The sequence below is a fragment of the Chinchilla lanigera genome, unplaced genomic scaffold (genome assembly GCF_000276665.1).
Source record: "Chinchilla lanigera isolate Chin_1 unplaced genomic scaffold, ChiLan1.0 scaffold00054, whole genome shotgun sequence".
In the NCBI taxonomy this organism is placed as follows: domain Eukaryota; kingdom Metazoa; phylum Chordata; class Mammalia; order Rodentia; family Chinchillidae; genus Chinchilla; species Chinchilla lanigera.
The window spans coordinates 3,898,312-3,915,263 of NW_004955455.1; the positions used below are offsets into that span (position 1 = coordinate 3,898,312).

A 16,952-nucleotide genomic window follows, 5' to 3' on the forward strand; every position below is an offset into this window, starting at 1 on the left:
TGTGACTGAAGCCACAAAGAGATCTCATGGGCCCCAGAACGTCTTAGTGTTATAGAAATGGCTTTCCTCTAAGCACTGGGGAGCCGTGCCTACCCTTCGTGGGACTCCGGCCTGATTCCCGTCACGCTGCAGTGTTAGGGTGTTTTTGTGACTGAGCAAGGCAGAATTTACTATTTTTTAAATCCGGTGGCTGTTGACACCTGTGAAGAGAGAGTTGGCTTTCCTGTCGTGTTTATGTCAGCGTGCCCCCACTTTATGCGGCTCCCTTGCCTCTGTCTGGAGCGCCACACACTGCACCATTCTAAGAAATTAAGTGCAATGAGATATGTTAATTCAACATTATGGCTTAGGAATTATATTTCCTGGACCTCACGTGTACTTAAAAGTTGAATCAATCAAATTTTATTGCTTCCTTTTTCCTTAGAGCAGCACATTGAAAGTGATGGCTTTTTTCTGCAGTCATAACTCAGTGGCCTTGGTGGCTTTTGTCTTGTGTATAGATTTCAAAGCAGACTCCATTTCCTGCAGTGCTGTGGGTGCTTGGCTGGGACCGAGTACTCACGACACTTCTCAAGTTCACAGCCCTCTATCACGGCCCAGCTGTCAGTCTCTGTTGTTACCATGAGGATCGTGTTTACTCTGCAGCCTTGACCGTGAAGGGAAGCAATGAGGAGCTTTTCGTTTCTTATTGTTTTATAGTACAGCGTTTCTCATGTGCTGGGCATGTGCTGCACCACTGGGCTATACCCCAGCCCCAAACGAGGGGCTCTTATGCGTCAGCATCTCAACGAAAGCTACTCCATGACTGAACTCTCAGCCGGGCTGCAGCAGTTAAAAAAAACCGTCCTCTTTGTCAGAAAATCATTAACAGGTTGCTTTGGCAGCTCTCATTTAGAACACCCTGCAGCCATCTGCTTTTTTTTTCTATTTGCATTTTTTATTTCATTGGTACATTTCAGATATACATAATGATAACATTCATCATAGAGAATTTGTACCTGTACATGATATATCTTGCTGCTGCTTCTTCCTCCTCTCTCCCACCTCCTTTTTCTTCTTCTTCTTCTTTTTCTTTTTCTTTTTGAGGCAGGGTCTTACTGTGTAGTACAGGCTGACCTTGAACTCACTTATGTAGCCCAAGCTGGCTTCAAACTCACAGTGATTCTCTTGCCTCAGTCTCCCAAGTACTGGGATACAGGCATGTGCCACCACACCCAGCTTGCTTCTTTTTTTCTCATTCCCCTCCCTTCTCTTCAACCCCTCTTCCCCTCCTTATTTACAAGAGCATTGTTTTCATTTTTTCCTTGTCCCTTCCTTCCTTTCCCCTTCCTCCCTCCCTTTTCCTTCTCATTTGAATGTTTTCTTCTTATTTCCCAATATTTATTACACATTTTGGTCCTTATTTACACTTTAGGTTTATCACAGTAGAGAAACAATGCAGTATTCAACATGTGTGTCCAATTTATTTCACTTGAGAATATGGTCTCAGTGTCCATTTAACTAGAAATGTCTCAAGCTTGTCCTTCTTTATGGCAGAGTAGTACTCCATTGTATAAAAAACTTGCATCTTCTTTATTCATTCATTGATTGGCTAGCATTTGGGTGTTTCCCAAGATTTAGCTCTTACAAACTGTGCTGCTATAAACTTGGGTGTGTGTATATTTCTGTGGTATGATGCTTTTAATTCTTTTGAGAGGATACCCAGAAGGGGAATGAGTAGCTGGGTCAAATGGAATCTCTAGTTTTAGTTTTTTGAGGAATCTCCACACTGATTTCCACAGTGGCTGTACCAGTCTACAGTCCCACTAACAGTGGAGAAGTGTTCCTTTTTCCCCACAGCCCCATTAGCATTTGTTACTGGTTGATGTCTTGATAATAGCCATTCTTTCTGGAGTGAGAAGGAATCTCATTGTTTTAATTTGCATCTCTTGAATGACCAGTGATGTTGAACATTTTTCATATATTTATTTGCCATTTGTACTTCATCTGAGAAGTGTGTATTCATCTCAGATACCCATTTTTGGATTGGGTCTTTAAATTTGGGGGGGGTCTGATTTTTTGGAGTTCTTTATATGTTTTAGATATTAGTCCTTTGTCTGAGGAACAGCTGGCAAAATTTTTTTGCACTCTGTGGGTTGTCTTTTCACTCTGTTGATTTTTTTGCTGAATAAAAGCTTTTTAATAAGATGAGATCCCAGTTGTTGAGTTTTTGTAATATTTCCTGTGCAATTGCGGTTGTGTTCATAAACTCTTTGCCTATACCTATGTCTTTAAGAGTTCTATCTATTCTATCTTCTAACAGATTTAGTGTTTCTGTTTTAATATTTAGGTATTTAATCCATTTCAGTTTTAGTTTACTGCATGATGGGAGACATGGGTCCTGTCTTAATCTTCTGCATGTGAAAAGTCAGTTCCAGTACTATTTGTTAAAGAATCTATCTTTCTTCCAGTGAAGGTGTTTGGCTTCTTTGTCAAAGATTAGGTGGCTGAGTATGTTTGGAGTTGTTTCTGCATTTTCAGATCTGCTCCACTGATCCTTGGGTCTGTTATTTTGCCAAGACCATGCTGTTTTTATAACAGTAGCTTTGTAGTATAATTTCAAGTCGAGGATTGTGACTTGCATTTTTTGCCCAGAACTGCTATCCTAAGTCTTTGCTATTCTAGGTCTCTTCTGGTTCTAAATGAATTTTAGGATTGTTTTCTCTAATTCTGTAAGATGTGCTATGGTATTTTAACTGGAATTTCATTAAAACTGTATACAATTTTTTTTTTTTTTCGTCTTTTTGAGACAAGATCTCGCTATGCAGTTCGGGCTGGCCTTGTGCTCACTTTGTAGTCCAGGCTGGCCTCAAACTCAAAACAATCCTCCTGACTCAGCCTCCTGAGTGCTAGGATTACAGGCGTGCACCACCATGCCCAGCTTGTATAACGATTTTGGAAGTATGGCCATTTTCACTATATTGGTTCTTCCTACTTAAGGACAAGGAATACCTTTCCATTTTCTGATATCCACTTTGATCTCCTTTTGCAGAGTACTGTAGTTTTCAACATGTAAAAGTCATTTACTTCCTTTGTTAGATTGATTTCTAGGTATTTTATTTGTTTGGATGCTACCGTGAAAGGTGTTGTTTCCCCCGATTTCTTTCTCAGTGAATTTATTACTTGTGTACAGGAATGCTATTGATTTTTGAGTGTTGACTTTGTACCCAGCAATACTACTAAATTTGGTTATTAAATCCAGAAGTCTTTTGGTGGAGTTTTTGGGATCTTCTGTGTAGAGTATCATATCATCTACAAATAATAGCAATTTAACTTCTTACAGCCATTCGCTTGGACTAGCCTGCGTGACTTACTTCCACAAGCACAGTGTCATGCTCCCTTGTTACCCCTTTCAGGTGAAAAAGCAGATTCTAGAGGAAAAGATCTACTGCCCTCCCGAGGCTTCAGTGCTCCTGGCTTCTTATGCCGTCCAGGCCAAGGTAGGTGCAAGAAAGAAAAGTACCTTCTTTCTGGATATTAACTGTCGAAGAATGGTTTCTATCTTCTGTTTATTTGGATTTTCTGGACTTCAGAAAGACCTTCCCCTCAAATTGAGATGTCATGGTACTGGTGTTCTGGGGGAATCTCCTGTCACCATCCCAACTCTTGTATAGTTGTGTGTCTGTGTGTACATGTACAAATGATAAGTGTATATCATTCTAATGAATTAGAATTCATTCTATATGAATTTATTCAGACTGATGAATTTTTTAATGAAATCTCATGTGCATATGATTTATTATATTCATCACACCAACATTATTTTATTAACCAGGATAAATGAATTTATGGTCTTTAATTATAGCCAAAAATGACTCTTTAGGTTAGAAGTCCGAGATCCTGGGAGGCTGGGGCAGGAGGATCAAGCCCAGCCTGGGCAACATAGGGATTTAGCAAGACTGTGTGTCAAAATAAAAAATAAAAAAAGAAGTGGGTCGAAGGCCCTGAGTCAGTCCCAGTTACTGCCAAAGAAAGAAGGCCCGGGTCCTTCTTTCAGACTCATGTTTTGAGAGCTGTCTGCCATGTGTCTGTAACCTCACTGTGCGCTTAGAGAAAGCTTGCCTCCTTCACTCCTGATGGGCTTGTGCCCTGTGCGTGTGACTCGACACTGCTGGTGCTGTTGAGCTGTTTGGCTAGTGGACAGTCACTCACTGTAGTTAAATGCAGACCAGAGAGGTGGTGGGAGAAGGACCCAGCACTGAGTCTTGTGCGCCTCCCCTCACCTCTTTTGCAGTACTGGGGACCCAACCCAGGGCTTCATATAGGCTAAGCAAGCACTCTACTGCTGAGCTACATTTCCAGTCCATTTTTTTTTGGCGGGGGCATCGGGTCTTACCATGCTGTCTAGTCGGACCTTGAACTGAAGAGCCTCCTGCAGAGCATCCTGAGTAGGTGTGGCCAGCGTGCATGGAGCCAGACCAGGTTAATTTATGTCCCTCAGGTTTCCGACCTAATGACATATCTCCTTTTCTTGGTCTCCCTGCTTCCTGCCTTTCACTGAAATATAAGAAGATGCCCCTAAAAAAATGAAACACTCTGATGACCTGTGATTGTAATAATTTCAGTTATTTTTCTTTTTCATTATGGGTATCAATAAAGCTATCTTCGTAGTATTAGAAAAACTAATAAAACCTTCTTCTTAGCTCACTTTTAGGTATGTTAGTACAATTTCAGGTCAAAGCAAGGAAGTAACTGATCTGACAGGTGTGTGTGATGGTGGAAGAACTATACATTGTACACACTGGTCAGACTTAATAGAAACACCAGGGTTGGGCCCAGGACATAGCTCAGTGGCACAGGGCATGCCTGGCAAGTGTGAGGTCCTGAGTTTGATTTCCGGAACCACTCCACCCCCTGGCCCCAAAAACAACAACCACAAAGAAACACCAGAGTCAACTTCATCATTTGATGAGTTGTCTAATATTTGCTGAGTATTCCCCAGGCCTGGGGTGGCGTTGTTTGTTGACTGTCATAGATTCAGGCCCTAAAGCAAGTGTCTACCCTCAGTAATTGTCCCATGATCGTTGGGGCAATCTTGGGTAAAGTTAGTGCGATAGAATTTATGGCTTTGGGATTGTATTTTGTGCCTCTCCTACTTCCCTGAAAAATGAGTAGTTGAGAAAATAGAAAATGGGACTTGGTTCAACTAAGACATATGCTTCACTTTAAGTTTTGATGAAGAATATTAGTAACAGGAAAAATGTGTCCTTTCAATCAGTATCTCCCTGACAGTGATGAAGCAGTCATTGTTACTTTCATTAAATACAGCACTTTCTGGCCCAGAGCCGTCCTTTTCACACACTCTCTCCCAGCTGAGAGGAGACCCAGGCTCTCAAGGATACTAGGGTACCTTAGTCTCAAAGGCTGTATTGTCTTTGTATGGATTTTGGGCCACAAATTCAAAGGCCACCTGTGGGGGGAAAAATCACTCTTCAGGGAAGCAGCAGATGTTTGCTTAAACAGATTTCACTTTAGGAAAGCCCTGCTAATTTGGAGATGAAAGTGATTCACAGATAGCATATGTAGTTCATATGGAGGAGGATGTTCTAACTATTTTTTCCAGTATAAATTTTAAGGATCTTACACATAAAGGTAATCTCTGGCTTTAAAAGTCTACATTTGGGAAACTAAGGCTTACTGTAACATGTTCCAACTTCTAGGACTGCTGGCTAATAGTACAATAATATTTCTGATTATAATATTAATAAAATCTTATGTGTTTAATAGTGTTATAACAAGAATATTTCATGTGATTCTTGGTGTAGTCTTTTCTGGAAGCCAAGGTAAGAGAGTTTATCCATTTTGCAGATGAAGGAATTTAAGGCTCAGAAAAGATCAGTGATTTGTTCAAAGTCACAATACTTTGATGTTAGTTCTATTTGTATGGAATGTATTACCCGCTTCTTTTTTTTGGTGGTGGTGGTGGTGGTGGTGGTGGTGTCGGGGATTGAACCCAGGGCCTCACGCATGCTAGACGAGTGTTCTAATTTACGTCCCTAGCTCTGTAGTACATTTCTTGATGCAGAGGATTTGAAAGAGAGTGGAATGGGAGAGTGGAACCAGGTTGGGACCTTGGCGTCCAGCCTTCCCGAATCAGCACTTTGCTCTTACCTGTCACCATCTAGTGAGAGGGAGTCGGTGGGAATCAAGAAATGCCTTTCATTGAGTTCCAGTTTCATTTTTATAATCACAGTAGGTCAAACTTTTCATTAAGTCATGCTGGTTCCTTCCATTCTCCAGCTTGTTTTCTTCCACAACTTTTTTTGAACAGAAAGGAACTTTAAAAGTATGGAGGGTAAAGGGAATTCAGCTCATTAACACATGGAATGTAATTATGTGCAAATGTAGTCATTACAGTATTTCAGCAGTTTGAACGACATAGACACAGTTAATTCTAAAGCATAAGGAAACAATTACCCTCAAAGTATAAATACAAATATTAATCACATGGTTCAGTTAACAGGAACCATATTTCTTCGATGGAGTTTGAGTTTCGCTGGAATTGAAAGTATGGGCAGGGTTTTTCTGTCCAGTCATGTGACACACAAAACCATCTTGCAATGTTTAAGCCACCTGTTGGATTTTATATTTACAATTTGGTGTTTGAAATGTGTTCTTATTTAAGATGACTCTGAGAGAGGAGAGTGGTGTGTAATTTATGAATCTTTTGGTTCTGCCAACCCTTCAGAGCAAAGCAAAGAATGGTGGGAGAAGAGGCTAAGTGTATCTTATACTCTTTCATGCGATCAGGGGCAGGATGACAAAGTGCAATTCAGTTAAGAAGTCAAGTACAAGTATAGGTAGAGTGGTAAGAGTTGAGACTGGAGGGATCCGCATGGAGCAGGTTGTGAAGGGTCTTTATCCTACGGGTGATGCCACACCGGTGAAGGGTGTGTAGTTTAGACTGAGCCTTTGGTAGCTGTGTGAAGGACAGATTGGAATGAAACATGTTTGGAAACAGGGAGCCTCCTTAGAAGGCCGAGGTAGCTGTCCAAGTGCGAGGCCGAGATTCACACCTCTGGTCCGGGAAGAGACTGACTTCAAAATGTCCAGGACGTAGAAATTGTTTAAATGGTGCTATACTGTACATAGCCTTTTTCTCCCCCTTGGGTATCTTTTTACAAATTTTTTTCTGCATTTAGCATCGATTTTGAGATGTGTCCATGTTGTATGTACAGATGTAGATCCTTGATTTTTAACTGCTGTATGGTAGCCACTCATAAGTAAACCTAGTTTATTCAGTTTCCTTCAGAGGGAGAGGTAGGTTGTTTCTACTTTGTCCCTTTTATAAATAGTGTTTTACTGAAGATCCTTTTATATGGCTCCTTGAGCACAGGTGCAAAAGTTTTTCTTTCTTTTTTTTTTTGGTTTTTCTCTGGTACCGGGAATCAAACTCACGACCTTGTGCTTGCCAGGCAGGCGCTGTGCTGCTGAGCTAAATCCCCAGCCCCCATAAGTTTTTCACATAAGGTAGATTTCTAGAAGTTGCCTTGCGGAATATTGACAAAAGATACATACCTAAGTATAAAAAAGCTCTTTAAGTGTATAGGAAAAATACAAAGCATATGAACAGGCATTTTATAGAAAATGAGAATGGCCTATAAATACAAAAATGATGTTGAGTCTCACTAGAAATCAGGAAAAAGAAAAATTAAAGCCACAATAGGGTCATATTTCATATTGATTGATTGATTTTTCTTTTTTTTTTTTGAGATAAGGTCTCACTATGTAGTTCAAGCTAACCTTGAACTCACTATGTAGCCCAGGCTGGCCTCAAATTTACACTGATCCTCCTGCCTCAGCCTCCTGAGTGCTGGGATTACTGGTGTGCACCACCATGCCCGGATAAGGTCATATTTTAAATGTAGAAGATTGGTAGGGGTTAAGGAATTGGATGCCCACATTGTTGGAGCTCATTTGCTTGCTGGAGGCACAATAAATTGACATAGCTCCACAGAGTACCCAGTGTGAAGGAGCCAGTTGAAAGGAAGAGAAATATCCAGGGACTCCCCAGTATTCCTTCTAGGTGGCTGCTCTGAGCTTTTAGTATATTCAGAATGTTGCATAGCCCTCAGTACTCTGTCATTCCAGGACACTTCCATCATCCCCCAAAGAGATCTCATACCCACTAGCAGTCACTCTTATTTTCTCCCTCCCTATCCTCTGGCATCCACTAACCTGCTTCCTGTCTCTGTGGACATGTCTGTTGTGGACATTTCATATAAATGGAATCATAATATGCTGCACATCACATGCTTTTCACTTAAGACCATTAGAAAACATAGCCCCCACCATTCTTTTTAACTGATGGAATATTTCATAGAAAAGGAAGACCATGATTATTTAAATATATCATTATTAGTGGCTATTTAGGATTTTTTTTTTTTTTTTTTTTTTCTTTTTGAGACAGGGTCTCAGTATGCAGTCCAGGCTGGCCTTGAGCTCACTTTGTAGCCCAGGCTGATCTCGAACTCGAACGATCCTCCTGCCTCAGCCTCCCGAGTGCTGGGATTACAGACATGTACCACCGTGCCTGGCAGGGTTTTTTTCATTCTGTTGTTTTTCTGTTGTTTAAGTAGATGCACTTAACATCTTCGTACAGTATATGCCTCTTTGAGCTTATATTAATATTTCCATATGATAAATACCAAGAAATGTCATCACTGAGTTGAAGGATAAGAATATTTAAAATCTAGTCAATGTAAAGTGAAATCATATAACATATGATGTTATTTATACAAAATGTATATATTAGGCAAATCCACAGAGGCAAAAGCAGATTAGTGGCAGGAGGAGGAAGAAATTAAAGAGTACAGGATTTTTTTGAGAGTGATGGAAATGTTCTGAATTAGATAGTGGTGATGATTGCATAACGTTCTGAATGTACCAAAAGCCATTGAATTATGCACTTAAGATGGTAAATTTTATGGATGTAAATTTTACCTCAAAAAATTTCAAATTATATGGCCAAAATGCCCTCCCAAAGTGTTGTCCTAATGTAACTTCCAGCAGCAATGTGTGATACCTATTTTTGCACATACTCTTCAGTGGTGGATACTATCAGTCTTTTAAATTTTTGCTACTCTTAATAGAAAAACAGATGTTAGAAAACTGCATTTGCTTGATTCCCGTCAGGGACAGGCATCTCTTCATAGTTCACTGGCCATTTGTATTTCTTTTCCCTGTGAACCAACTATTTGTGTTTGATCCTTTTTCTACTATATTGTTAATATTTTCTGACTGACTTATAGGAACTCCATTTATTATAGATATCAACCTTTTGTGCATTTTTACATATCAGGCTTGTTAGCATTTTCCTTTCTGTGTTTGTTGTAACTTTAAGAATGGCTTCTCCAGCCATTATTTTTATACATGCTCTTTATTTTGTTCTGGTATTTTAATGACTTTTCATTTATAGGTTTAACCCTTTAATCCATCTGGGGTTTAGTGACTATATGTGGTTGGGATCTATATTCTGTACATATACTAAGCAAATCCTATTCAAAGCATTTGACCTATTTTTCCATACATATAAACAGAAGAAATTACTTAATATCCAGAGGGAGCCTCCATTTAACTTGTGAATTCACTCCAAGGGCTGGATGTGGCCCAGTGGCAGAGTGCTTGCCTAGCATGTTTGAGGCTGTGGGTTCCGTCCCCAGGAGCACAGAAAGAGAGGGAAAAGGATAAAAAAAGGAAAAGAAAAGGAGAGAATAGGCTGCAGGAGTCCTTTAAATGGTGAGTCCCTTCTTGAATTTAAATTTAATTTGTTCATATTAGGGCTAGACCCAAGTTTTGTGGGGTCTGGAATTCATTACTGTAGGAGCTTCTTTTTAATGCAGAAATATCAAATTATGAGTATAAGATGAGGCTCAGGCCCAGCAAGGGCAGAGACCTGAAATCCAAGCTTCCTCAGAGTGAAAGTGCCCTGGATATAGTATCAGAATGCATCTGTTACATAAAAGGATGAGGACTAGCCATCACCATCTGTGGATTGGTCTGACTTTCTTTATATTTACCACTGCTACAACCTTAAAATCTTTTTTTTCTTCCTTTTTTTATACAGAGACATTTAAGAGGAGACACATACATCAAGGTGGCTTTAATGTTGTGAGTGGAGTTAGTTCAGTGGGGAAGTTCTTTGAGACAAGACTTCACTATCTCTGCATTGCTCAGGTGTAATATATTTGATCAGTGGAGTAGCTAGGTGCTTGGTATAATTTAATAATGGGGATCGTTAATCTTGCAAGCCTTGGGAACCTGAATTTACAACTTTAGCTTTGCATATCTGCTTACTTTTGCATTAAAGTTTGGTCGGCATTGTTAAAAGGTTTGCAGATGCAACTGAGAGTGCTTTTGCATCCTACCCCTCTGAAAACTAGGGAGGAAGACAGTGACCAGGGTCATCCCAAATAATGCAAAGGATACCAGTGTAATAACAATAGCTGACTTTCACCAGGAGACAGATGCTACTTCAGAGCTCTACTGTCAAGATCTCCATGTCTAGTGCTCTGCTTTGACAAACATGAAAATAGACTTGGAGATCTTTTGATATCTGGTTGTATATCTCGAAGATCATTTAAAAAAAACCTTGCATGTATTCTTTCATTTAATCCCTAGATGAGTCCTGTACGTGAATTACTGTTACCCCTATTTTACAGAAGAGACCACTGAGACCCAAAACTTTCCAGGGTCATATAGCTATTAAGTAAAAAGAGCTGGAGTAGAACCTTGAGCTGCCCACCCCCAGGGCCTCCCTCCTGAGCTATGCAGCTGCTTACCTCCAGGTACATGGTAAAGATCTGTACACTTGGAGCCTATAACATCTCTAGGCCTTTCAGAAGTAGGGAGGAATCAGGGTCCCCTCTACTTTTGTTTTGCTTTTCCAGTGTTGGGAATTGTTTTTGAGACATGGTCTTGCTGTGTAGTTTAGGCTGGCCTTGAACTCACTGTGTAGCACGGGCTGGCCTCAAACTCCTACTGATCCTCCTGCCTCAGCCTCCAGAGTGCTAGCATTACAGGCATGCACCACCACATGCAGCCAGTGTTGGGAGTTGAACTCAGGACCTTTGTCATGCTAGGCAGGTGCTCTGCCACTGAGCCACCCCCTAACCTCCTCTAGATTTTGAATATGGAAATGCCTAGACAGGGTTACAGAAATTTGGGACATATTTAAAAATTTAAGCTGGACAAATTCCTTTACCCCCCCAAAAAATACAGTTCTGCTACTTTAAAGATAATGATGACATTCATAAGAGATATTAATTCACAGAGCTTTTATTATCAGATTGGTGAGAGAATGAGGCACATTTTTTTTTTAAGAGTAGGAAGAATTTTTTGAGAGAAAGAAAGCTTCTGTCTGAGAGGGACAGAAGGAGGCCCAGAAAGTGGGTTCCCCTTCAACCCTTCTTCTCAAAGGTGTTTTATTGAGGAAAGCCACAAGCTGAGGTGGGTTCAGGGTGGAACAGAACTATAATCAATTAATAAGATTACAAGTACAGTTACTTAGGTAATATTGCTCTGGTGGGAAATCACAAGGTGGGCATGAGGTGGGATAAAATTATGGTCAACCAGTAAGAGTACCAGTATAGTCCCTGGGGTAATAGTGATTAAATGGGGTTCAAATGGGTGAATAAGTCACGTAGCAAGCACACATGTGATAGACAAAGATTTTCCTGGAAGGGATGGGGACGCACAATTTAAAGCTGATGGTGAATCTCTCCTTTTAATCCTGTGTCTGTGGCATGGCGGGCAAGTTCATTTGGAGAACACCAGAAACCTGCCGGTTTGGCAATGAGAAGGTGACCCAGTTTGGTGGGAATAGAGCCAACAACATTGTGCCTGGCATAAATGTTTACAGAAGATTATACTAAAATTACCAATCTTCCTTTGTTTCTGGTAAAAAGAAAAGCCACTGAATCAGTGCTGACTGATAAAAACACAGATTCTGATTTGCTATTTTGTGTGTTTCAGTTAGTCTCCCTTCAAACATTTTCCCCTCCCTCTCTGATGGTGCTAGGGATCAAACCCAGTGCTTTGCACTTGGTAGGCCAATGCTCTACGCTGAGCCACACTCCCAGCCTCATTCTTTCTTTCTTTTTTTTTGAGACAAAGTCTTGCTGTATAGTTCAGGCTGGCTCTGAACTCACTGTATAGCCCAGGCCGGCCTCGAACTCCATGATCCTCCTGCCTCAGCCTCCTGAGTACTGGGATTATAGATGTATGCCACCACATCCGGCCACATTCTTTCATTTATGATGATTTCCTCGTTAGAATTAAATTTTCTAGGGGAAAAAAAAGGAGTAATTTTTAAAATTAAAGAATAGATTTCTAAGTCATTATCTCTGGAAGAACAAATTAAAATGCAAGGATCATTTCCAGTCCCACTAGTGACTTGCTCTGCAGTTTTTGCAAAACCAGTTAACCTTTCTTTGTCTGCACAGTAGAAATGATAGTGTGGACATCACATTTTTCTAAAGCATTTTTCAAAGCTGTGAGTGAAAGGTATTAAAAATATTGCCTGCCTTCTTCCTGGTTCCCACCTAGCAATCCAGCTCCAATTACGTGCCACTTAGAAGCATTTGTAGGTAAGACTCTTATCACATGTTGTTTATCAGAACTTTCTTTCACAGTTGTGTTTTGTTGTTTCCATTCAAAAGCTAATGTTTTGGAAGTGACTGCTTTCTTTGAGGGTTAGAAAACATGACTACATTTCCATACAAATATCATATTCTTATTACCACATCACCCATCTATGCTTTAGGCGTTTTGCAACTCCTTCGTCGATATAATCAGCTTTGTATTTTCATTGAAGGATAACAAACTAGCAAGGTTTAAATCTTGACTTGTCATCAGAATTGAATTGCTCTCCAGAGCAAGGAGGAGGGAATGAGGCTGAGTTGAGCCTCGTTCAGAAGTGGCAGTAGTCTGGAATCTCAATGCCTGCTCTCCTGTCTTTTCCTTCCAGTATGGTGACTACGACCCCTCTCTGCACAAGCTGGGATTTTTGGCTCAAGAGGAATTGCTTCCAAAAAGGGTAAGAAGTTAAATTTGAGGGGAAACATAGCAGAGATGTGAGCCAAAAGAAACTAACTGAAGGACTTCAAGAAATGTTAGAAGTACGGTGCAAGCATATTTTCTTAAATATTTTGCGATAAATCTTGAGTGAAGGATACAAGATCTCTGTTAAGCATATTGAAAAGCAAAGGTTCATGGAGTTAATGTGGAGTTGCCAGGATGAGCTCGGCCTGTCAGTGTTTCTATAGTGTGGTGATTTCTTTAAAGATGATTGAGTGGCATTGATTCCCAGGGAGGCTCGTGGAGTGGCGTGTGTTCAGCCCAGACAATTGAGCTGTTTGCAGCAGCAAGGGGTGGATAGAGGAGATGAGGTAGGGGTGGGCCTTATGGTTTTTAATCCTCAATGTTGCTCATCTTATTCATGAGTCGTAGCAGCAGACCCTCCCTCCCTTTTGCTGCTTCTGATTTTATAGCCCCAGTCATCTGTCACTGGGTAGTAAAGAGCTGCTCCTCACCTCTCCGTGCCTTTACCCGTCCTTTGATGGCTGCTTTGGAGGGGGAAGGCCAGGGGGCAGAGAGCACCGCTGCACTGCTCGAGGTGGTCTCTGCGATGTACAGCTCAGTCAGGGAAGGAGTGCTGCTGCCAGCCCAGGGGTGCACCCTGGCCTAAGGACTCCTGCAGTTTCCAGGTTCCTCCTGCAATTGAATGGTGCTTGTTTACACACACAGGGATGGGTGTGTGACTCTCTCCCTGCGTGCAGCTTTTTAAAAATAGCTTGGCTGTTTTGTAAAAATGATGCATAATTATAAAAATGGCAAACAATACCCAAACTTACTTTGTGTGTGGGTTTTTTATTTTGCTCTCTTTTTGGGTAGGTGATAAATCTGTATCAGATGACTCCGGAAATGTGGGAGGAAAGAATTACTGCCTGGTATGCAGGGCACCGAGGCCGAGCCAGGTGAGGCTGCTTCATCCTGGGTTTACAATTCTTCATGGGGCTTTTTTTTCCCCTCTCCTTAAAGAACTACAAAAGTAGGACATGCTTGTTGAACAAAATGTAGTACGAAAATATATGGAAGAAAAAGGGAGAGCCGGAAGTAACATTGCTCTTCAGTTTCATGTGTATTCTTTGTCGGGTTCCTTAATATAAAACGGGCAAGTGTACTGCCTGTCAGGGTATACAGGCCTGTTGTACCTGCTGGTAATTTAATTTTAAGAATTCTATTTATATGGATATCCCACTGCTTTTGCATTCATTCCTCCATTGATGGCATTTGTATATGTAGGTTTTTCACTTTTACAAAAAATTTTGCAGTGCCCAATTTCACACTGTTACACAATTTTATGAGTAAGGGTCTGAGGATAGATGCTTTAAGGAGAGCTGTTGGCCAAGGCATGTGAGCATTTTGTGTTTTGAGAGGTGCCACCAAATTGGCTTCTAAAAGGTTATATCTGTTGGTACGTGTCCATCAGCAGTGTTATAAGAGTGTCTTCCCCACCCGAGTCTATCATCAGCATTTGTTTTTGTTGCTCTTTAATTTTTGTAAGCTACAGAGTGAGCATTCATATCTTATTATTAGCATTCCCCTGATGGCTTTAGGAATTGATCATCTTTGCATTAGCTTTCAATTTTTTTTCCTCTCTTCAAGTCAGCTTCCTACCACACACTTTTTAACTTTTAAAAGGGGATTTAGCTCAGCGGCACAGTGCCTGCCTGGCAAGCACGAGGTCGTGAGTTCTATTCCTGGTACCAGAAAAGATAAATAAATAAAGAAATAAACTAAAAAGTATAACTGCATGTCAAAAATTGGACAAATCATAAATATACTACTTAATCAGTTCTCACAAGGTCAAATACCACATAACCCTTGGGGAAGAAATAGCCCATGATCCTCTTCCTGCTACCTTTATCCCTAAAGCTAATGAGTTTCCTGATTTTTAATGTCATAGGCATTACCTATTTTATTTTATTTTATTTTTGCAGTGCTAGGAAGCAGGTTCAGGGACTTGCCCTAGGCAAGCACTCTACCACTGAGCTATACCTCCAGCCCAGCACTGCCCATTTTAAACTCTAGATAAATAAAATCAGTTTCTATTTTTTTGTGCCTTGCTTCTTTTCCTCAGCATCATATTAGGAGATTTAGGTTTGTGGCATGTGACATGTTTTCTCATTTTCATGCAGAATTCCACTGTATTAATATACCACAAATTATTTATTCATTCTACTACTGAAGGACACTTAGGTTATTCAGTTGTCTCCTGGTTTTTGCTGTTACAATAATGTCAAACCGTTCCCCAAAGTAATTGTACCAATTTACATCAGCAGTGTGTGTGATTTCTGGTTCCTCCACCTGCTTGCCAACACTTGGCGTTCTCTCAGGGTGAATTTTTAAAATCCATTTGAGAGCATTTTGAGATCAGAGAGAGAATGAAGAGGACAAGGTCATAGGAAAGCTTGAGTTAAAATATTTCAGTACTGTTACCTGTTTGGGAGTTTTCTGCAAGTCATGGCTACTTCAAGAGCTTGCTTACTTGGTTGATTGGTTGGTTGAAGTGCAAGGGTTGGAACCCAAGGTATCACATATGCTAACATGCTGTCTACCATGGAGCTGTACTCCTCGCCCCAAGAGCTTACATTTAATTTGACTTATAAATTGGTGACCTAAGTTGGGTTTTATAGCTCTGATACCTCTTACCCCCATTTCCAATAATACCCCAAGACATTAAATCAGGAAAGTAGCTGACAGGTAGCTTGCAGGGAGAATTGTTCATTACTAAAGTCTAAGTTAAGATATTACACAAACAGTTGTGATGGTGCATGCCTATACTTTGCTTGACTCATTTGAGACAGGTGTCACTATTTACCAAGGACAAAGTGTGAAACTGAAGCCAAGGGACGGCATAATTAATCTGTTTTCTTATTTTTACGGGAATGGGAAATTCTGCTTGTGTCTAATAGACTGGAGGCTGGGAAGTGCTTTGCCAGTGTCTTCTCTGGCTCATGTCTTCTACAGGTGTCACAGGCCCAGGAGAATGTAAGGGTCGGAATCCTCTGCTTGGCAGGTACTACCCCCCGACACACACCCTTGTCACTTAACTCCAGTGACAGTGTTTTCCATTCTCGTCACAGGGATGAAGCTGAAATGGAGTATTTGAAGATAGCTCAGGATCTGGAAATGTACGGTGTGAACTACTTTGCAATCCGGGTGTGTTGAAGCCTCCCTGAGTTCCCTGGCTGGCAAACAGACGTTGAACGAGGGTCAGCTGGCCAAATTGGGTTGCCCTTCACCCCAGGGTGGTAGGGTCTTTTGTGGTTCAGTGATATAGAACAAAAAAGGAAGGGGGAGGGGACTCATTTTCTATTTTTGGACCTCAAATTAGACCATAGGTAATTAAGTATCAGGTAAGCCTTGGGGGACTTCGTCCTCCAGCTCTCGGCAGAAACCTGTTAGAACACTGGGCGTTTAACATTTGATTGTCTCAGGTTCTATGCGATCTAGGGAGCACCTGGAAATAACTGTTTTTCCCCAGGGCCCATGGAGAGTAAAGCTGCTTTTATAGATTACTGATTTGTTTGGGTGGGATTCGTGTTCTCACTATGGGGCTAATTGGTTTTCTTTTCAGACCATTAATGGTCTGCTGTCCTCTGGGAACCCAGCGCTTCTTCAGAGAGGCATTTGTGTTCAGCTCATGTCTGCCCCTTTAGCATATCTTCCTCCCATGGGTGGGCTTGGTGCTCGATGTTGTATATAAGCAGGTTCCTCCAAAGGAATAAATGCAGTGTACCTAAGCATTTCATGGCTGGTGAAATGATTGGCCACAGCTGTCCACCTTTCTGATCACAGTTATGCTTTCCTTTTCTTTTTGGTGGTCCTACAACTTTTGCATTAAGTTT

The 16,952-nt window shown here is 40.9% G+C and overlaps 1 protein-coding gene across 3 annotated transcripts in view; it reads left to right on the forward strand.

The window, feature by feature from the left end:
* Nf2 (neurofibromin 2 (merlin)) overlaps positions 1-16,952 on the forward strand; it is an 87,866-nt gene that overhangs the window by 35,508 nt on the left and 35,406 nt on the right. For all 3 annotated transcript variants that reach the window (XM_005396218.2, XM_005396217.2, XM_005396216.2), the window contains exons 4-7: positions 3,396-3,479; positions 13,007-13,075; positions 13,933-14,015; positions 16,188-16,263. In XM_005396218.2, coding sequence (XP_005396275.1) covers positions 3,396-3,479; positions 13,007-13,075; positions 13,933-14,015; positions 16,188-16,263 — 312 coding nt within the window. The remainder of the gene's footprint in view (positions 1-3,395; positions 3,480-13,006; positions 13,076-13,932; positions 14,016-16,187; positions 16,264-16,952) is intronic.